At 40.5% G+C, this 23,730-nt stretch overlaps 1 protein-coding gene across 3 annotated transcripts in view; it reads right to left on the bottom strand.

Annotated features, from left to right (window-relative positions):
• mlphb (melanophilin b) overlaps positions 1-3,191 on the bottom strand; it is a 31,051-nt gene extending 27,860 nt beyond the window's left edge. For 2 of the 3 annotated variants that reach the window (XM_070838005.1, XM_070838006.1), the window contains exons 1-2: positions 3,134-3,191; positions 54-228 (exon numbers count right to left, since the gene is read on the bottom strand). In XM_070838005.1, coding sequence (XP_070694106.1) covers positions 54-178 — 125 coding nt within the window. In that variant the 5' untranslated portion in view covers positions 179-228; positions 3,134-3,191. The remainder of the gene's footprint in view (positions 1-53; positions 229-3,133) is intronic. The other variant, XM_070838007.1, reaches the window with a different exon arrangement.
• Between the last annotated feature and the right edge of the window lie 20,539 nt (positions 3,192-23,730).

Below are 23,730 nucleotides of genomic sequence, written 5' to 3'. Positions count from 1 at the left end.
AGACAGATCTGCAAATAGAAGTAAAAATGACAGATGTGATCTCTTTAACTTACCCAAGTCTGTCCTCCTCCTTCTTCCTCAGGTCGAAATCTCGCTGGACGACCGCCCAAACATGTTTGGCCTCTTCATCTGTGAGCTTGGAGAGATCCAGCTTCTTGCCTGTTGTGGTGCCGGGCATACTTGTGAATTTGATGCCTGTGAGCTGGCAGGCTGCCTGGTGCAGAGCTGCTGCAAGATAAAAACAACACAATAAAATAAACAGCGTTAAAAGAGGTGTTAGCAACCTGAGAGGGACTGTACAAGAATATTCTTTTTCCATGTGAATAATATGTGTTGCACTGCCAACGATTCTGGAGAACATTAGGTGTCGAAGCTCACAACTTCTCAGGAGTGTTAATCAGTTGGTCAGGCATAGTCATGTCATGTTCATGGTAAAGATTCATTTGAAGGGCTGGAAATGGATTTCTTGCACAAAGTTTGCACGTGAATGTCCAGGCAGTCAGTGGGAGTTGAGGGGAATGAACATGATATACGACTTTCTGAGCTGTAGTGTTTCACTGACCTTTTGAACTCTTCAGTGCCGCAGCAAAACAGTTTACCATCACCTAAATGAACGCTGAGGCCTGCAAATTTGGAAGGCCCACTAAGTTGGAAAAGTCAGACTGCTGAAGACTTTTATTAGCGTTGGCCTTTTTTTTTTTTGCACAGATTGAGGGTTGGGGTTGGATTGTGCTGCATCTTTCTCAGCAAAGTCATGTGGATCACTATGTAGCCATTGTGGAGATGAGACACCATTCACTTATATACATGAGTATGATACTGAGATAGACCAGAACCTACATTATATAGAACATTCTCTAAAGTAAAGACATAAGAAGTAAGTAAAGAAATTCTGTGCTGCCTTGACTTTGTCCACTTTTCTAACTTTATGCCTTCTAATACTTGACAGCTAAAAATAGTTTCTAGCAGGCTCATTAGAGTTGAGTCTGGGTTTCTATCTTCTGTCCTCTGTCTTTTTCAGTTCACTTCTGTTTCTTTTACTAGCTCTGTTTTTGGTCTCAACTCCTGAGGTAGAAATCTGACTCTTTGCCTGCTAAACGTTCTACTGCAGTAATTTCGCTAACAGTGTTTGTTACTGAAAGTAGTATGTTGCTGAATCAGCTGCTTGCACAAATACAAATATAACAACATTATTATTATTATTAGCATTATTATTTTATATATATATATATATATATATATATTATATTATATATTATTATATATATATATATTATTATATATTATTATTTATATTTTATATATATTATTATTTATTGCCACATTTACCACATTTCTTAACAACATTATAAAATGCTTAACAAAACAAAGTAAAACCAGACCCAACGGTCCGTCACTATCAGAGCAATGAGAGTACAATAAAGTTTCAGGCCAAAACAAAAAAAAAAAACAATGAGCTGAAAGGTTCTAAAAAGCTCCACGGAGCTCATGCTGACTGTGAAGCTACACATTGACTAGTGCAGCTTTAAACAAAGGTTCTGGTAGCATGAACATGATCCAACTGTTGCTTATTATTGTAAGTTCTTCTATCACAACCCTAGATGATGTTCCCAAAGTACTTGACAGGACTGCTTCATGACCTGCCACACCTAAGGCCAAGGTATCGCCACGTTTACACATGTAGAGGTGTGGTGGTATAAAATGGTCACACCTCTTCTGCCCTTGTAACTATGAGTAATTATGCTATCTATTTTACTCACCGGCAAAAACTAAATCATATCAAGCATTTGAATAAATGACCAATGTCGCTGCTTTTAGGTGGGGGCAGTGTATTTCCTCATACAGTGTACCTTTACTACAGTCTATATGAAATAGCTTACTTGTGTTTGCAAGTTCTAGGCTGTTGTTTTGTCCAAACAAAACAGACCAGAATAATTACACTAGCCAAGAGTCAGTGACTTGGATCATTGGCCTGGACTAAGTGCTTAGACCTCCTCTCCTGCACCCATCTATCCTGTGATCCAGGATGGCTTGGCACAGTTCAACCATCACATTGCTGAAGAATTTTTAATCAGGTCTCTGCTAAATAGAGCCTGCACAAATATTTCACATGGTCCAGTTTCATATTGCTTTGGCGTCAGAGGATAACACACACACACCTCCGCACACACAACCGATACCACTGAACTGCATATAAACACTCAAGGAGTAAAGGAATGTTCAGTAGCATCACCTAATTGTTTTGTTTTCCGCAGGCCATGTTAAAAAGTCTAATTTAGCCTAATCTAATTTCTGCCTCTGGAAGTGGGCACTAATGGTAAACACAAGTTTAACAGAGACACAAGTCACATCTAAATGGCAGAAGCTGAGTAGAATGACGTGCTTATCCGGCTATATAAAATATTGCTTAAAACTTTCCCACAGTCAGATTCTTCCTTTTGAATAGCCAAGCAGTACACACAAGCTCTACAGCAAGTATTTGCTTAATGGGTGTGAGCAACTTGCTACCTTGCTCTGTTGTATTACAGGAACATTACGAAAGCGAAATTTTACTTCAATATTCCTTACAGCGGTTTATTATTTTGTCATTAACCAGTGACATTTGAATTGTATGGGACGTGGTCTACAAAAGATTTTGTGTATTAAATTCACTGTTGATGCATAACAGGTGCACATGTGAAAGACTCCTTGTGTTTGTGAAAGAAAGGTTTGGCTTGATAACAGATATCCAGAGACATGCAACCCTGTAATAGTTTGACCGGCAAAAGAACAGTACACATAAAGTACACATTTGTTCTTCATTCCAATTCACACCAAATTACATGCTCTTAGATTAAGTTTTAAAAGTGGCAACATTGGCCAACAGTCAGTAGATTTAAGAAAGCTGACAAAGGACTTTTGGCATTTGCTTCAAACGCCACTAAATACCTGAAATGTGTCTCTAATATCAGGCTGAAATTATATAAATTTAGACAAATCACTGTCGGTTTAAGAAGCACAAATGTCCCAAAAAGAGGCAACAACAGGAATTAAAACTACAGAAACGTCTCTAAGATGCAACCACATGTGGGCATTAACATCACTTTTTCCCATTAACATCATGAGGAAATCAATGTACATAAATATGACTTACATCGGTGTTGACAGAGTAGCCTGCAGGCAGTATTTCCTCTGAGGGCAGACTGGCTGGGCTGCAGGGCAAACTAAGTAGCAGACAGCAACACTAATCACATGTCTAGTTAACCAGGAGGAAGAAAGGCAGGCACACAAGCCTCCTCTCCGCCTTTCTTGACTTTACTTCAAAGGGTCCGGCCCTATGCTTTGGCCCCCCTGGCCTCTTTGGCAATATCAAATACATTGTAACTGCTATTAATTTGGATTTCTATTGGGACATGGCTGATTAGTTATAGATTGTAAATATTTTCTTAGGGGCATTTCATGGCTTGGACATCATTCAAGTGTGCAGTGATCATGAGGTTAGGTAGAGGCCAGTTCAATCCCCAGTCACATGTCATGGATCCTATGTTATAGGAGAGAGTGGCGATGCATGAACCCAGCGCTATTAACTGAGAAGTGGCCCCTCTTTAGTGATATCTGATGTGCCAATACTTGTAGGGAAAAACATTCACATCTATTGTGTAATGTTACACTTGCAGTGCAGGAATTCAAAGACTTTAAGGAATCTTTTTGTTTCAGTTAATAATTGATGTAAGAGCACCAAGAGGAAGAACATAGCTGTAAGGCAGTTATTTGCAGAGAGGGTGGGTCACTTTTTTTCTTGGAGAGGAATCAGGTTCCATTGATGAAGCCAAACATTTACACATGGACTGAATACTTGGAAGGCAAAGTTGCACGTGTCTTTATGTGTCTAGATCGCTACAGTTACTCTAATGTGATGGGAACGCAGTTGGAACAATTAAGCATGGTCTTCACAGAGGAACTTACCCATCGAGTGTGACAGAAATGTAAACTCAGACGCTGACTGGGGCAAAAGTTGCAATAATAGAACTGAATTTGAGAATCAAATGTCTAAAATGAGGAGACCTTTCTTTGTTCATTTATTTATCTCATTCTCCTCTCATAAACATACGGATTTACTTCCATTTTCTTCCTCAGTGGATTGTTTTCCAAGAGGTGGAACTGAGTCATGTGTCCTGTTCAGCAATCCAATTTTCTTGTTTGCTCAACTGCCAGGTTTTATCATCCTCCTGTGGCATAAATAAACACAAACATGGTCTTTCTAGGAGGTTAGTCACAATTGTTTTTAGATATTGTATGTTTTTGTATGACTCATGAACAGTATTTTTATTTAAATACAATCAAGCCTGAGCTTGACTGGTGTTCAGGGCAGTACCCGGCTAACTGAAATGACCTTTGGCAGTTGTTTTGTGTGTGTGTGTGTGTGTGTGTGTATGTATAAGTGGGTACGGAAAGTATTCAGACCCCTTCACTTTTTCCACATTTTGTTATGTTACAGCCTTATTCCAAAATGGATTAAATTCTTTTTTTTCCTCATCAATCTACACACAATACCCCATAATGACAAAGTGAAAAAAGTTTTTTAGAAATTTTTGCAAATGTATTAAAAATAAAAAACTGAAATATCACATGTACATAAGTATTCACACCCTTTGCTATGACACTCAAAACTGAGCTCAGGTGCATCCTGTTTCCACTGATCGTCCTTGAGATGTTTCTACAACTTGACTGGAGTCCACCTGTGGTAAATTCAATTGATTGGACTTGATTTGGAAAGGCACACACCTGTCTATATAATGTCCCACAGCTGATAGTGCATGTCAGAGCAGAAACCAAGCCATGAAGTCAAAGGAATTGTCTGTAGACCTCTGAGACAGGATTGTATCGAGGCACAGATCTGGGGAAGGGTACAGAAAAATTTCTGCAGCATTGAAGGTCCCGAAGAGCACAGTGGCCTCCATCATTCATAAATGGAAGAAGTTCAGAACCACCAGGACTCTTCCTAGAGCTGGCCGCCCGTCCAAACTGAGCAATCGGGGGAGAAGGGCCTTGGTCAGGGTGGTGACCAAGAACCCGATGGTCACTCTGACAGAGCTCCAGCATTACTCTGAGGAAATGGGAGAACCTTCCAGAAGGACAACCATCTCTGCAACACTCCACCAATCAGGCCTTTATGGTAGAGTGGCCAGATGGAAGCCTCTCCTCAGTAAAAGGCACATGACAGCCCGCTTGGAGTTTGCCAAAAGGCACCTAAACGACTCTCAGACCATGAGAAACAAGATTCTCTGGTCTGATGAAACCAAGATAGAACTATTTGGCCTGAATGCCAAGCGTCACGTCTGGAGGAAACCAGGCACTGCTCATCACCTGGCAAATACCATCCCTGCGGTGAAGCATGGTGGTGGCAGCATCATGCTGTGGGGATGTTTTTCAGCGGCAGGAACTGGGAGACTAGTCAGGATAGAGGGAAAAATGAATGCAGCAAAGTACAGAAACATCCTGGATGAAAACCTGCTCCAGAGTGCTCAGGATCTCAGACTGGGGCGACGGTTCACCTTCCAACAGGACAACGACCCGAAGCACACAGCCAAGATAACGAAGGAGTGGCTTCGGGACAAGTCTGTGAATGTCCTTGAGTGGCCCAGCCAGAGCCCAGACTTGAACCCCATTGAACCTCTCTGGAAAGACCTGAAAATAGCTGTGCAGCGACGCTCCCCATCTAACCTGACAGAGTTTGAGAGGATCTGCAGAGAAGAATGGGGAAAAATACCCCAAATTCAGGTGTGCCAAGCTTGTAGCATCATACCCAAGAAGACTTGAGGCTGTAATCGCTGCCAAAGGTGCCTCAACAAAGTACTGAATAAAGGATGTGAATACTTATGTACATATGATATTTCAGTTTTTTATTTTTAATACATTTGCAAAAAATTCTAAAAAACTTTTTTCACTTTGTCATTATGGGGTATTGTGTGTAGATTGATGAGGAGAAAAAAAGAATTTAATCCATTTTGGAATAAGGCTGTAACATAACAAAATGTGGAAAAAGTGAAGGGGTCTGAATACTTTCCGTACCCACTGTATATATAAAAAAATCAATTTATGGTTTGAGGGAAAATTCATTGTCTAACTCATGAAATTTCTAAGTGACATTTATGTGTCATACATGCTGAACTTAACCCATGTGCTGTACATTACATCCATGGAAGTCTGTACAATTTGGTATAATGCTGAAACTTTAGACATTCTGTATATCTTTATCTTGGAACCTTTCATGCAATTTCTGTGTTTCATGCATCAAAGTAAGGGGAATACACTTTTACACTTGAAGTGTTCCATGACTTAAACCTACATAAGCAGATATTGATGGTAATATTAGTAACTAATATGTTTTAAAGCTTGAAACCATTATAATGCTAAAAAGCAAAGGCCATGTTATAAACAATCCTACCAGTGGTTTCCCGCTATTCCATGGATCTGTCAGTGCTGGCAACATGTCAAGATATGCATTAATGTACCGACAAAGTCAGGAAGGAAGAAGACTATGAGCTAGGAACATGGATGGACTGTTAAGAGAAATCAGCTTTGCCCTTAACAACTTTTGATGACTTTTTTGCCCACTTTTAAGACGTTTGTGGACCGTCCAACCAGGGAAAACAAGACACTGGACCTGTTGTAACCCAGTGGTAAGGATAGCAGAACCCATAACGCAGCTTTTTAACTGTCTGCCCCCCTCAATCCCTCTGCCCTACTGTCCCGCCTAGGCACACTGGCCTTCACAGCAGAGCGGGGGAGGAAAGAGCTGAGCAGACTCCTCCCAGGTCCTCCCTGATGGTGTCAGCCCAGCGGTGCTCAAAGCTTCTTCAGCCTGAGTCTGAGTCTGTGCGGTGGAAGACATCCTGTTCGTGGTCAGTTGATGCCAACAGAGCTGATGTGTCTCCAGCCTCACTCTCTTCGTTTAAATCTATTGTCTCTAAACAGATTACCATCTCTCACCTCTCACCAAGTGTCTAACGTGCAATGACAGGGACATTATGAGAAACATCGCCGACTCTACTCATTGGACATTTTGAATTAACCATATACATGTGTAGAATCTGTAAATCAGACTGGATTTTAGACAAACATAGCTGTATGCAACTTCTCATGTACATTTGTTATTCTACCTCTAACCTGTTCTAAGCCTGTTTATGTGTATCTGGAATTGATATTTATGATCAGTTAACCTGTTTACATTTTTGGCATTGTGCATATTTGGAATGTGCCTCTACGTTAACCTGCAAGGATCATGAAGTAATCATGATCCTCGCTGTTAACTGTTTACTTTTTGGCATTAGTTCAGTACAGTTTATTTTATGGTACAGGCTTTTAGACCTTTATATTTTGTTAGAATGTTTGAATTGTACTGTAAATATTTGCCTATTTCCTACTTTGTACTACAACTGCTGCACAGTCAGTTTCCCTTTGGATAAATACAGTAAATAGATTAATATCTTATCTTACACCCAAGTAACCATGTTGCGCTTCTCAGTTTTTATATTGTATGCTGATGGTTACACCTAAGTTAGTTAAACAGTGTTTACCTCAAAGATACATATGTCAAAATTAAAAAAAGAAAAAAGAAAATGCATCACTTGCTGTGTTTTTGAAGATCTTAAATTTGATATTTTAGAATTGATGTAAATTGCCAGATGAAATGCCCCCCCCCTAAAACAACAGGAACTGTCAGTCTTTGAATTCGATCAAAAAAAAAAACCTACAACAAAGGGTTGGCTTCAGTACAGTCAAATCCTGCAGTTAACTTCCAGTGTGTGTTAGCATTAAACTCCTTTTATTTTATTTTGGACAACACCCAGTGCAAACAAGCCAGTGTGTATAAAAACCTTGGACTGCACAAGATCAACAGCTTTGCATGTTTGATTTACATTCTGCTGTGCTGGCCTGCACAGAGCCCAGTAGAGCTATTTATGGCAACGTGAAACTAAGGGGATTCTTACAGAGTGCCTGTACTCACACATCACTGTTCCTGATAAGTTATATTTTATGGCAAATTGTAAAAACATATATAAGTCGTTTATATCATAGGTTTATTACGATGTGTTATAAAGTCATATCTAATATAATTATAACTGTCTTTTTATGTACAAGCATTCATTTATGGATCTTTCACAGGAGAAGATGCAATAATTGTTGACAACATCAGTGTATACTTGGAAAGACCTCATATCTGCTATGCCCTCACAATTAAACGAGTCATAAACCACCCTCTGTCCTTAGAGCCCTTATTCACATAAGGAAAATATGGTACAGAAAAATCATGTGCCAAAAAGAAATAAAACATTGATGCAAGATGCAGCTAAATGGGCCAAATTAACTGATCTTCTCTGTGGCCATGTTGACAATATTGTATACATTAAATAGAATGCAAGTTCAAGGCCTAGTTAATACATTTACCATGATACAGTGAAGTGATATACTCAAATATGTATATATATATCATTTTGTTATATGTTTAGGTCTTTTTTATGTGGATTTAATGTTGCAATTGTGTATTATTATCATCATCATTAATATTATTATATCATTATCATTGTTGTTTTTATTGTTGTAAATCATGTAAAGGATTAGCTATATTTGGATAGAGCCATATGTTCCAAGTTCAATCACAGAGAAATAAGGAACCTATTCACTATTGCATTTATTATTATGAACTGTTGAATTTGATATGCATGTTCATTTAAAATGATACAATTAGTTATTGGTAACCTTATTGATTACCGATGTGCTTCTACATGTAGATGTAGCAGTACAATCAGCACAGCACAGCACAGGTGAAGATGAGCTAGGGATACACATGAATTGTTTTTATGCATGCACAGCCTCCACTTTTTCTTACCACCCTCAACACAAAACACAAAAAAACATGACTATTAAACCAAAGATGGAATTAAGAGAAAGTGGCTTGTGCAATGTAAGAAAGAAAAGTCACTGCACTGCACAGTGTGTTTGCCATATGCATCCATCTGCAAATGAAAGTGCATTCACTGAGGGGGAATGAAAGCCTGGAAGCATGCACATCAGAGAACAGAAGAGCGCGAGGAAACCAAGTCAACAGAGATAGTGGGGAGGTATATTCTATGAGGGCCAGCCAAGCGGACATAGCAAGCCTACTCGGTAGAAAACAAGTCTCTCATCACCGTGATCAGGTCAGAAAGAAAGGCCAAGTCATCGAAAGCGGTCTTATAGAAGTGATAAATGCAATCGAAGTATAGATGCACTACACTTGAAGCTGGGAGAACATTGCTGTGGATCATACAAACTTCTTGGTAATGATTATCCTTTTGCCATCTCTCTGTAAGAACATGTTCATGAATGTGGACAAAAAAGCTAAAGCCTCCAGAAGACTGGGGCTTCAGGCCCTTCTCTCTAAAACATCTGTCAATAAAGTAGAGGGAGATCAAGACTTGTCACACTTTATACTCATCTTACAAAACACATCTTACAATAGTACATATACAATAAAACAGAATAAAAAGAACGACCATCTCTATAATACTCATTGTATTTGTCAAATAGGTTCAACCGTGAATGTGAATCATGATTATCTATTTGAACTGTTCTCTGTAATGAGATGTAAAATGAGGACATTTACAGTGTTGAAAAAAAAATTCTAGCTTTAATTGAAGCCGTAGTTTTAACTCATTGTGAATCTGATATCTAATGAATGTGACAGATGAGCCAAAAAGCCTCCAGAGCAGTAAGACAAGCTGACCTCCTGACAAAGGCTCTATGCCAGCCACCACGTCACGTAGTTTTTACCTTCCTCTTTTGATTATGAAATACACAGCATGGCCAGATAGAAATGAGCATGACCTCACGTCATGTTTGATAGAAACATGATGAAACAGCGCCATCTAGTTTGGCTGTAATAAGCACTGTGACAACCAACCCGGTTCTGCACTAGTCGATGTAATCAGCTACTTAATAAAAGAAAGTATTGCTAGGGAAGTTGGGGAAGCAGGAATGTTTTCAGTGCAGACTGACACCACACAGGATGTTACCTCCACAGAGCAGCCTGTTATCTTCAGGTATGTGATGTGTGTGCGCTATGGTGCATGAGAAGTCATAAACTGGAGAGTACTTTATAGAGCTACTTTAAAAAACTCTGGCAAAGGTGGATATTAGTATTGTCACAGACTTTTTGAATTTTATTCCTTTGATTACCTGTGTTCTCTCTGTGCCTGTTAAGTTTCACTTGTACTTTTATTGATCCTGTTTTTCCCTTTCCCTCCAGGCCTGTCCTGCATCACCTTTGGTAGCTATCAACCAACCTATCAGCTCCTTACTCATCTTATCATGTCATAACACCTGTTCCTCATTCGCTCATTAGTTCAGTTTGTATTTCAGTCCTGGTTTTCACTTCCTTGTTGCTGGATCCTCTCTTCAGTTTGGTTCGTTCAGTTTCACCAGTTGTGTCTGACCAAGTGAACAAAGTTAATGATCAGTTCCTGCGAGGCAGTGAACGTGCTAGGCCGGTACAGGATGTTCTTTACTTGAATGTCATCAGATCCTCTGAACCAAGTGCACGTCTGGTGCTGTGCACATGTGCTTAATCTAATTCTGGCACCACACCACAGGCACTACAGGCATTGTGGTACAAAATGCACCCCTATTCTGCACTTTCTATTCATCAGTGCCTCATACAAGTGTATGAATATGTGGGAGAAAGTGGGTGATGACAAGTGAGACAGATGGTTGTCTAGAATTAGGGAGACAAGGTGGGGGGCCAAGGGCCAGGCTTTGAACAACACCTTGTTTGTTGAAAAGGGTAGCGGACGATATGTCAATGAAAGCACATGTCACAGCAATAACTTTGAGATCACCTCATCACTCTCCAGATATCTCCCAACTAGTGGGGCCCAAGATGACCTAAACACATGCACCAGAGATATGGATAGCTCATGTTGTTCTTTGTTCAGTTGGCTGACACTGAGCTGAAGGAGAATGGATCCAAAGAGGTGGTTCATGTGGCTTTTACCTGAAATAATAATCTAACAGACGAAGGCCATGCAAGGCAATTTTCTTACAGAAATTAGCAGTAGTTAGCAGTACACTGTCACTTAGTTTCCAAGCTCACCTAGGTTAGTCTGGTCTTAAATTTAGTCAAGCAGTGTCATCCTTATGTGGAGGCAGGTGTCAGCAAGACATCCTAAAGTGTCTTGAGCGTCTGTTGCGTCATCATATTCTCTTTATGATAGAAAAACAGCATTAGTGATAAAAAGCCATTTTCCGCTCTTGCCCAAAGGGTGCTTGGATGAAAGGTCTCCCCATCTCAACTTAACAAGCAGAATTTCAGTCCCAGTGCCCCCACAAAAAAACTCCTGCAGACTCTGCTCTGTTTCTAAATTTCAGTTTTTTTCTGACACCATAGAACACCAAGATTCACATTAGTCAGTCACATTAGTTTCATTTGCATTATGAATATCAAATTTGCCAAATGCTTATTTACAGTCTGTGCAGCATACAACACCCTCTGTCCTCCCAAAAAGCCCCATGAACTGGGACAAAAATGGGAGGAACCTCAGGGAGAGCAACAGAGGAGTGGGGGATCCCTCTCCCAGGACAGACAGACCTGCAGTAAATATCATATGTACAAAACAGATTTTGATGATAGGGGAGGTAAGAGAATAGTGGGGTAGTAAAGAGAAGGGAAGGGGAGGAAAGGAGGTGAGGTAAAGTAGAGATAGGGGAACAAAGGGAGGGTGAGGTTGTAGAGAGAGGGAATGGGGTAGTAGGGTAGCAGAGGGAAGGAGTGAGGGGGAATAGGGAGGTTAGGAGAGCAGAAGAGAGTTGAAGTGGAGAAAAGGGGGGCTAAAGGGAGGGTAAGGTAGTAGTAGAGAGAGGAAATGGGGGAGTTGGAAGAGAGGGAGTCGTTAGGAAAGAGAGAGCGGGTATGGTGGTAATGGATTAGTAGATGGAAGGGAGGGGTGTGAGGAGGAGTCAGGGTAATGTGTAGAGTTGTGGGGGGGTTAGGCTGAAGGTGGTGGGTTAACACAGTAAGGAGAGAGAGGAGAAGAAGGGAAAAAAGGTGATAAAAGATAGGGAATGGAGGACGAGAGGGAATATGTTCCCTTATTTTGTTGCTTCACTTCTACCATCTTCAGTGCAACAACTTCCACCACTCGCATGCACAGTGTGAGACCTCGCTTTCTGGATCCCTGTTTGGAGTCCCATTAGCTGAAACGCACTGACAGAAAACTGTTTCATATCCAGCAAGGGTGGAAGATCACTTAAGCAAAAGTAGCAACATTACACACAAAAACAAGTTGAAATTCTTCTTTCAAAATTGAACTGAATGTACTGAACACATCCAAACTATGCAACAAACATATGTTTTGTATGTAAATTGTAATTTTAAAAAAGTAACCTGTAAAGGCAGCTGTGAAACTAATGTAGTGAAATATAAAGCACAACATTTTCCCCCAAAATGTTGTCAAAGTAGAAATAAGAAAGAAAACATATGTACAAGTACCTCTAAATTGGACTTAATTGCAGTACTTGAGTCTGACTGATGCCTTTGTGTTAGACATAGTTAGACTTTCTTCTTTTTGTCTTTTAGGTCTCGCTCTGACTTTATGGTACATGTGCTGTGTGATATGAGGTCTTGTTGTGGCTAAAATGTTCTCAGTTCAGACTTCACTGACATTGTTTCCTGCATGAAGATTCTCTGTCTGCACTCTGTAACAACGGTGATGTCACAATAGAATTGCCCAAAAAGTTGAGGAGATAATTTCCTTGCACAAACAAGAAAAATGATACACCAAGTGCACTGAATGTTCCTAAAGGTCATGCTTAATTATGGGATTTTATGAGTTTTACTTGCACATTTCTTTATCAGACATGTAATGATCAGTGAAGTGAAGATTTTAGGGATGAGGAATCCATGTGACAGGAGACATGACCTAGCTTAAACTAGATCTCTGATCCAAAGTGGAACCAAACATCAATTTGGTTTTTGGCTTTATCAGTATTTTCTATTTTTTTCTCCTGACCAGTCATTATGTGGTTCTGGAGTCCCCCTCTCTCATTTGATCGTTTCCCTTCTTGTGAGATTAGGCCCTTTCTGTATAAGCATTTTTTGAGATATGGGCCTACTGATTATATCCTCCTGCTTTATCTGTGGAGTTTTGGCTCTCTTCTCCAGTTATTATTGGAAAGGAGGAAGGAGGCCAGTTTACACTGTAATCCTATGATGAAGCCTTAATCAAAGGAAATGGACCCTTCCCCACTGCCCCCGCCACCTCCCCCCCACCACCATGTATAAACAAACATTAACACAGTAAAACACCATCCCACTGTACTTTTTTTTTTTTTTTATACTGGGTACCTGAAAAGTCTTTGGTTTGTTCATAAATCTGACTTTTCAGGATGTGGTATTACATAGTAGGTGGAGACCGGTTTCCTCATCAACTGGTGGTAACATTGTGGTCACCAGCTTTTCTAAATCATTGCATCTTACTTGAATTGTACTGAAATGGGATGTAAGCCTGTGCACTGGGAGAGAGACAATTCTTTATTCAAAGGGTTGTGTGTTCTCTAATGGGGCTTCGTGGGAATCCCCCTTTTCAAAAATGTTGGAGGCTTGAAGCAGGAAAAGTTTCCTTTCACACATCCAGCTGGGCACTGCTGGCCATCAATGCATTTTGTGGAAGCTGTTTGGACCAAATGACAAAGGCTTATAGAGACATATTTAGTGTTGCAGCACACATGGGTCACAGTGTCACATGTTCCATACAACAGAGCTAAAACTGTCACACTCTTTTTCCTGTGAATGTTTTGTGTTAATCCAGTTATTCTGGATGAGAAGGATAAATACCTAAACTGACAGAATTGTGAATCTTAACCCTCATATTGGTCTGTCTAATACTTTCCATTCAATAGCCTATATAACCCAAGACTGTCACTGTCCTCCCAGGAAAAGCAATAATAATGTTCAAATCACAAAATGGCTGCAGGAATGACTGGAGCACAAATGTGGGGCTTTGATTCCTGTTTTCTACCAATAGTCAATACCAGTTGCTTTCAATCACAACCACAATTAAGGGTTTTTATTCACAGTGTGTGTCAGCATCTTTTCTCAATTGTTACCAAAGAAGAGAGAGTGTATGTGGCTGCCTGGAAAAAGAGCAACCAGCATCTTTTTTTCAGAGCGCTCTGCCATTTCACTTTGGCAGCTACGAGTGATTCTTGATGGAAAATCTCTTCAGAAAGGCACTTGTGCCAACACGTGTACCTTTTCAGGCAACCAAACATTACACAGGGAGACTTGTCACCCAGGTAAGAAAATGGAGGAAATGTTTGTTCTGTTCAGAGAAGCCCATTTGTGGAAGTGCTGAGTAGGTCAGCTGGACACTGAACTGATGAAGCGATTATATTTACTGTATTGTCTGTCGGATCACGTCATGTAGCCATGTTACTCTGCAGCCATCAGATTTAGACAGCTGAGACAATAAAGCTCATCTTTCCAAAGTATGAAGGCAAGTATACTCTGGTTGGTGCTCATAGAGAAAAAACTGTCAAATACAAGTAGTTGATAAAACAAAAAGATGATGTTTGTCATTTAAAGATCGATATATTATCATAGAAATAAAATGATTTGTCACTGCACAAACACGTCTTCCCAGTGCTCCATTGCACCCTGACAGTACTTTTTTTACCAGAAAAAAAAAAAAGCTATGTGGACATGGGGCCAAGTCATTTTTGTGCCTAAACCTAACCAAACCTTCACTACTGAAGTCAGATCAGAAATCAGCTAATGAAAGACTGAAAATATCCTTGTGCCAAAAAAAAAAAGAAGTAAAAAATGTAAAAAAAAGTGGACGGAAGCCAGCAGGGGGAGGTGTCCAATTACTTAAGTTTTCCAGGAGTGCCACAAACCACCTCGCACTCGTGAGCTCACAGCAAATCACAACCACTACAAACTGAGATAAGGTGCCCCAGTACTCTTACACCACAGCCTGTGAAGGGAACAAACCACATTATAATGCCTAACCTCCACCACTGGCTGGCAACCAGCGCCACTAAAGGGGGATGATTAGCACAAACCCAGTTGGCTTAAGCTAAAATATAAACAGACACCAATATGAGGCAAACAGGGGACTGTCAACCAAATGCAACCTAATCATCATGTGCATATGAATGAATTAATTCTTTAAAAACAGTCAAAGCCCTTTAAAACAATCCTGACAACAACACCTACCTCAGAGTCACAAAGGAGCCCATGTGGCAATCAAGCAGAGACAAAACAGGCAGCCATGATGCCACAGGTGCTTTAAAAACTCTCAGTCAGAGGCTGGGCCATGGGAGGAGTCGACCTAATTCTCAGGTGGTGCGTTCAATAAAATCAGGAAATACTAAAATTGCCTGCACTCACACGTTCCCACCACACCATCAATAAATAAGGTGACTTCACTCTTGAAGGAATAGTTTCCAATTTTGTGAAATATCCTTATGTGCTTTCTTGCCAAGAGAGAGATTAGAAGATTCATAACATTCTCCGATTTTCTCATCTAACTCAAGGAAAAAAAACTGTTTCACAAAATGTTTTTGCATGTGCACTCTCCAACAAGTAGACAAATCTAGATTAACATATTGCTGCAAACATGGCTGGAAGACAGTCTGCACTGAAATAACATGTAATATAATAATAGTAATAACAACTTAGATTTATATTGCGCCTTTCAAGAAACCCAAGGACACAGAAGCAATATGCGATCCCTAGCATACATTACTGCTTGGACTTGATGTAACCCCTCTCCCTTTAGTCGATAAATTCCTTTCACTATCTGCAGGCATCAGGACAGATATGAATGGCATCTGCTGCTTTGAATTTGGAATGCAGTAATGTACAACTCTTTTATTTGCAAATGTATACCGCGTCCTCGAACCACATGCTACAAATAACCACATAAATGTCTGAACACATGAAATTATTCAGATACATCTATTTTTATGATGAAAATGGTGGGATGTTGGATGGAGACATCCTGGGAATGCAGTTTAATTTGAAAAATCTGTATCACTGACTGTCTACTTGGTCCACAGATCCTTTCTCCAAAAGCACTGGGTTACTGGGGGCAACAGCTGTGTGCATCATCATGTTCTTTCCAAGTTGTCTGGCTAAAGGGCCCAGCTCAGTGATCAGGCTGTGTGTTGTTAGAATCCATTCCAAAGTTTACCAGCAACCACTTAAAGCCACCAAGGGAGTAGTAAGGTCTTATCTCTTAGAGAGTGCACTAGGTGCAGATGGGAGAAATTTTTCTTGTTGGGTCATGAATGGAGGAAGTTATACTCAGGGAGCCTGGAGAAAAAACAAGAACTAATAAATGTCAGTGAATGAAAGAACTAAAATTCCTGATTCCCCTCAGTTTAAAAAAAATGCAAGGCAAAAAATGTCACACCAACATTATGGGGCTCAGACTTACATTGGGTCAGATAATTAAAATTTGTACAACTTTGGTCGTCTTTTCATAGGCTTGACCATAGTTTCCAACAGTTGTGATTACATACTCATCAGGTTAATTACTGAGAACATTCCATCCATTCATTGTCTATACCACTTATCCTTCAGGGTCGCGGGGGTGCTGGAGCCAAGGGGCAGGAGGCGGGGTACACCCTGGACTGGTCGCCAATCAATCACAGGGCCGACACATAGAGACAGACAACCATTCACACTCACACTCACGGACAATTTAGAGTCTTTGGACTGTGATAGGAAGCTGGAGAGAGAGAGAACCCACGCAAGCACGGGGAGAACATGCAAACAGAAAGGTTCAAGGTTCAAACCTGGATTCAAACCTGGAACCTTCTTGCCAAATCTAGTCAAATGTGGCAGGAAAGACAAGCAATGCCTTTGGGGAAAATTTACTCATATTTGATTTTGTTGGCCTCTAGTGGGCAGAAAGACTCATCAATGAGCCTTCCTATCAGTCTGGTATGACTCACTAGTTGCCAAACTAGTTGCCAGATACTGACCCATCCAGCAGATAAACAGAAACATGAGCACCCACTTGAAGTCCAACATTCATGGTCTGCCACCTCTCTGGTAAAATATCTTGATTTCTTCACCCAGATAACAAAAACAATGAGCTGACACATGCTGTAAGCAGTCTAGAGCTGTTGAAGGAGTGTGTTGATTCTCAGTGACATTGTGAGCATCATCACACCTGGCACATAACCAAACATTGATTAAAGCCCCTATGAGGATGGGCTAAGTGGGGGTTCTGTGGGCTAGAGGTTAATGGGTGTGTCATTAGAAAAGACAAACATTTTTCCTTGAGAGACCTTGAAGCTGCATAATTCGTTTCCTAGTGGGCTACTTGGGAAAATTTCAGACACTTTTCAGCTCACACAAGAAAGGAGGATGAAAAGAGGGGAAAAAGAAGCATTTTAATTGTCACAGAACACATCTGGAATTAGGTAGGGGAGGAAGCATGAGATAGAGAAGACACACAGAATTCACTCCAAGACTGAGTGGCTAAAGGATTAGCGGTGACACTCTGAAGCACCACAATTAGAATAAATCATTACTATGACGCAAAGAAGCGAAGGTTCGATCATTGAAGACCAGTTATCTAAATCAGACAGTGACCTTTTGTTAAATACAGCAGGGTTTAGGCAAATGTCGCTCTGGAATACAGCAATCCATCCTTTCAAAGTGGTGTTTGCTTTACTCCCATGTTGAAGCGTTTGTCGTGCCTCTGCCATTACGTAACAGCTGCTCCCCCAAATGAACCTGTGAGTCTTAAACATTATTCCACTCTGTCAGACACTTGGCTACATCCCCTCTACCACACTGTACACTACATAGTTTAGGCTTTTCATGATTACATGGTACAGATTGTAGCATACCTTTTGTGCCATGAGTTGGATGCTCTTTTAAAATGAGTCATGTTTGGCTGCAAACTTTGTCCAGTTGCAAACAGCTGCTTCAGTGTCCATGTTGCCTCAACTTCAGTTTGAATTAAAGGAAGTTGAAAACACGTAGCATGGTTTGCACATTAATTAGATTACATGGAGGTTAAAAGAGTGAAATACATCAGATTTGCATAACTATCAATTTCAAATGTCAGCACTCAAGTCTTGTTATCTAATCCGACTTCATCCCCGCCTCCACTGTGTGAAACACTGTCAGCCCTGTACTCATCGTTAAAAGAGAACAGAACTGTAAGCCTGATGAACAAAAATTATTCCCAGATGTCAAGAAAGCCAACTCATTTATCCAAATCATGGAAATTATAACTTCTCAAGGTAAATACCACTCATGGACCAGGGTTGGAAAAGGCGACAGTATAGTGAGTCAGCCCATAAACATCTGCAACTCTGAAGGGCCTTTTCAGGACAACTAAGGGCTATGAGACAGAGTGCGACCATGTTTCCACCATGAATTCGGCTAAAAATGTATTTTCATTCATGAATATGTACGTATGCAATTTATTGTGGAGTAGCCATGGCTACTGGCTATGGCATTAATAGATTCCAGCTGTCAATTAAAGACACCCATTTAGAGTTCAATGGTGGGCATTGTTCAGTCAGATCGGTGAGTCAGAGAAGCACTGGAGGTGGGGGGGGGGGACTGTGTGGCTGTACTTGGCAGACCAGGAGGGAGATGTGATACACCAGAAGCAAGTTACGGCAACAGTTAAATGTTGGAAAGACATTCAGTCCCTGCCTCTTTTGTGGGGACGGGTGGGAGCCAAAGAAACTACTGCAGCTACTTTCTTGCAGAATAGGCATTTGCAGAAAGCGTGTATAAAAAAACTAGGTTTGCCCTTGAGTTATCAGAACCGTACGTTACTTACATTATTCTTCAGAAGCAGTCCACAAGATCATTTTGAGGGATTAGTTCCTGATTACGAGATTAGAGTATCTGCTCCTAGTTTTGATCTTACCTCCCAGTGAGATCGAGTGGGTGGTGTGGGAGGAAGGTGTGGTCAGTTCATCGTTGTCATGTAAGAAGAGGTGTAACAGCGGCCTGAGGTTTGCCATGGGAAAACTAAGAGAGGAATATTCCAGACTGGCTTTCCAAACCCCAAATGGGTTTGGAAATATGTGTGCATCACGTGACTGGCCATGTTAGTGAGCTCTTTAGCTCAACGCGGTTTGTTAAAAAAAAAAACACTGCGGAGCCATGTGAATGCGTTTCAAAGGGAAATAATTGAGTAATGACACTTGGAAGGAGATGACTTGTTCTTTCACATTTAGCGGCTCGCATTTTCTATGGCATTAGTAATCCTCTCATCCAAATAAAAGCTCAGACAAGGGGCACATAAAAGTTAAAAAATCTCTTACTTTAGATAATTGCTTCACTTTCAGTGTTGATGCCGTTCTGTTTAGCATAGAAACATAATTACTAAACTGTGTAAATGGATAAATGTCAATGTTTTAAATGATATTTCTAGAAGACTAGAATGCGAGTGGTGAACACACCTACTAAACCGCTGTGCATTGCGACTGTAGATTAGTGGAAAAGGTCGGGCAAACGCAAATGTGCTTTAGTGCTTTCACTTTGTATAACTTTACTGTTTGGCAGTTTCTGCACAAATGCAGCAGGCCAGACGAAGATCCAGGTATGAAACTGACAGGCCCTGTCAGAGTGACGTCCACCAGCGAGGATCATCTGGACTGCTTGGTGTCATTCCAGAATATCAATGTTTAATCCCGATAAGAGTGAGGTAAATCAAAGGAAATTGGATTACCGAAGGATGGTGCGCAGCTGTGCTCCTCATGTGTGCAGCACATTTCCATTTTAGAACTCCTTGTTCGCCTAAAACATTTTTTCTTTTGCTTTTTCCCCTCTTGGCCAGCTGTTAAGCCCGTCTGCTTCTTATTTAGCTTTTGTCTGTCAAAACTCCTCCGTTTCATAGTGACACTATGAGGATGTCAGAAATGATAAAAAGCATTAGTCTATGTTAGTCACATAGGCTCAAACGGCAGATATGATTGTGTTCTGTGTGTGAATATTTGAATTCTCGGCGGTGAGTTATACTGTTTTCCTTTTACCATGCTCTTCTTCACGACTGAAACTGAACCTGCGATTTATTCAGTTCATGAACTGATAGCAGTTCAGCACACATGATGGAATATTAACATCCCTCCAAAAACATTCATGTTTTTCTAATCATGGTTGCTGTTGTTTATTTCACAAACAAAACAACATGCAGACATTAAAACCCCAAAATGGTGTTAGGTGGGCGCCCCCCCACTGTGCAGAAAGACTGTTTAATGCCTTCCTCCTGCCTTAGTAATGATTACATGTTTCAGTGTTTGCTGACAACCACCTCGGATGTTGAAAAGCTTTAAAACCTCAAGATGACAAAACAAAAAAAAATGGAATTAAAAAGGAAAAGCCATAAGGCAGGGGTGTCCAAAGTCCGGCCCGCGGGCCAAATGCGGCCCGTGTTCAAATTTCCTGCAGCCCGCAGCTTCTGTCATAAAATCAATAATATGTGGCCGCCAGCACTGTTGACCACAGTATAAAATACAGTGTACAAAAAACTATTTATTTTACCAGAAGCAGACCTGTGGCCACACTCTCGCCGCGGGAAACTTTGACCCTCGTCACAAGGGTCAAAGGGCAATGTCAAAATGGCGACTGTAAATAAAAATGGAAATTGGAGTATTTTTTCACCGAAATACGAAACAACTGTGTCTGCCTAATTTGCCAGGAGACTGTGGCTGTTTTCAAGGAGTTCAACATCAAGAGGCACTACCAGACGAAACACGCTAACTACGACAAGCTAACCGGGAACAAACGTGGCGCAAAATTGAAGCAACTGGAAGCTGCTTCGACGGCACAGCAGTGCTTTTTTACAAGAGCCCGTGAATCGAATGAAAATGCCACAAAGGCAAGTTATGAGGTGGCAACGCTGATTGCCAAGCACTGCAAACCCTTTACTGAGGGTGAATTCATTAAAGACTGCGTGATGAAAATTGTGGAGAAAATTTGTCCTGAGAAAAGGCAATCGTTTGGTAATGTTTGCCTGGCCCGTAACACTGTGGTACGGAGAATTGAAGATGTTTCATCTGACATTAAATCTGACATTTGATTTGAGTCTAAAATTGAAATAATGAAAAACACTGCCTTTCTCCTTTTTGATCACGAGTAATACGGGGATTCATATACCCCTCAATGTTTTGTACTATTGTATAATATAACTGTTAGTAGGATAACGTTACTTTTAAACCGACAGTTCAGTAAGAAAACAGTCTTCTTCAGAGCCTCATCCGGCGTGTGATGATGCTCTGAGGAAGACTGCAGATGCAGTCGAAACATGTCGACAAAGTAAAGCCATGCTTTCTTACGAAATTGTCGGTTTTAAAGTAACGTTATCAAATGAACATTATCCAATTGTAACTGTTAGTGTTATTTTCCTGTTCACATGTTTGAATTTAGAAGTTCATAGTGAGCATTTCATAGTGAATGAATAATATGTAATGTTTCAAATGTGTTTCAAAATGTTGAAATTCAACATCAAAATGTTTCAAAAAGATGTTTTTTTCCAGACAGACTTTTACCTTTTTTATGTGGTCTTCAAATATGAAAGGCAGAGTGATTTTGGTAAAACTTTAGATTTGTTTTCTGTGTTAAGACATGAAAAGTATGGCATTTGCAATAAAAAAAAATTTCATGAAATATTTCATTTGCATTTAATGTTAATGGTTCAAAAAATGTCAGGCTGAATGGTTGCCCCCCCCATGCATTTTCACCTCCCACATATGGCCCTCTTTGCAAAAAGTTTGGACACCCCTGCCATAAGGGTTCCTGCCTCTCCGTGATCACCTCTGCTGATCTGAAGTAAGACGAATAAAGGAGATAAAGTACAGTTTTTGGAGGAAAGGAAATTAAACAGATGCACCATATGATGAGTAAATCTACAACAGAATGTCAAGTCCTCTGGCAGATTTAAGGGGCTGGGTTCATCCCTGCAGAGGAAATGGCCTGTATAAATAGTTTTGGTCTTGTTTCTAGGCTTGTGCCTTAGCAACGCCTCACACACAGGACACATCTACACGCACACACAAAAGCCTTTGCATAAACATGCACCAACACAGACAGTGTCACACACACATTTCTACTTCTATACTTGTGAGGACCATGACCTGCATAATGGAGTCGCTAACTCTTTGAACTTTAGAGGAATAGTTTGACATCTTGATAAATGCACTTTGTTGGCTCAGGGTTAGATGAGACGATCGACCACTTTCATGACTGTGTGGAAGCCACATCCGGCAGTAAGTTAGCTTAGGTTAGCACAAGACTGGAAGCATGGGGAATAAAATTCTAGTCTAGCTCTGTCCAAAAGTAACAAAATCACATTACTTCTCCTTTGTGTAATCCGCACAAAGAGCAGAAATGTAAAAACACGTTGTGTGGTGTAATGTGCCAGACTATTTCCTGGCCAGTAGCAACGACTTCCTAGAGTCTTGTCATAACCGTGAGGTTGCCAGGCGACGAACGGAGACTCCGGGAAGTGACTGCTTCACCTGAACATGAATGTGAAGTGTGAGTTGAAATTATTTCAAGACCAAATCCGGCGTGGTTGTAGAGTAACCCACTGCCTCACATTTGCCTTCGTAGTTGCGTGTCAATGGTCCACATTCCAGTTGGCATGTCAAATTCAGACCACCAAACATGACTTAATCCGGGACCTCCTAAAATAATGCATTTAGTTCAAAGAAAAATGTATTAGAATATTTAGATTGTAAGTACTAATTCCAAAGTAAGAGGTTCAACATTGTGATGCCAGTCCTGCTGTTGACCCTTATTACAAGTCTTATCTACTTTCAAGCCAAGCTGAGACCTGATGTCTGGTCAAAATTACTCCACTCGACAACAATCAGGAACAATCAGTTGAGAACAATCTAAAACTCAAATTGGTTTTGCAGATAGAAAAACAATCATACACTCAAGTACAGTTTATACACTAATACAAATATTAGTAGTCACAAGCACATACTACAGTTAAAGAGAGCAGAACACGGCAGATTGTAAAAAACACACGTTTTCTAGAAGACCTGTGGCAGGAGGGATACGTTTCTGTTTCCTCATAAAGGAAGTGTTCCCCCTCTGCCCTCCTCTGCTTTCCCTACCAATGTCATCTGTGAGCAGTTTAGTTTAACACCTGCACACACACATACACACACACACACACACACACACACACACACACACACACACACACTGGCGCACATCTGGTGCATCTGTCAGAGTTATGAGCTCAGTCCAATTCTGTATCTCATGCCTGATGGGAATAGCAGCCCCTAGTAACAGGATTAGGGTAAACTTACCAAGAGCGCTGCCTGAGAAGTATTTACATTTGAGTCCTGTTACAGACATTACGTTTCTCTGTGTATCACACAGACAAATATATCAGAGTGACAAATGCTATGACACTGCTATGAGTGCGTAAAGATTTTCTTTCTTTTCTGTTTTATTATATCTATTTTTTTTTTGGTTTTGTTTTGCTGTTTTTTGCTGTTCATGAGGCCAATCAGCGAAGTGCATTTAAGGGTATACAAAATGATTAAAGTGTATTTTGGTTATTTGGGTGTGTTTCCCTAATGTGTACGTGTGTCTCTAATTAGATGATTACAGTGTGACCTTGGTAGATAAACTCCAGGGGGTTCCCAACCAGCTGGTGCACAAATATGCAGTTAATCTGTTTTATGCCTCCACTGCAGTAACTTTCACAC

This window comes from Pempheris klunzingeri, chromosome 10, assembly GCF_042242105.1.
Source record: "Pempheris klunzingeri isolate RE-2024b chromosome 10, fPemKlu1.hap1, whole genome shotgun sequence".
NCBI classification, from domain to species: Eukaryota; Metazoa; Chordata; class Actinopteri; order Acropomatiformes; family Pempheridae; genus Pempheris; species Pempheris klunzingeri.
The sequence above is the reverse complement of the archived record's forward strand: the minus strand, read 5'-3'. Positions and strand labels throughout refer to the sequence as shown.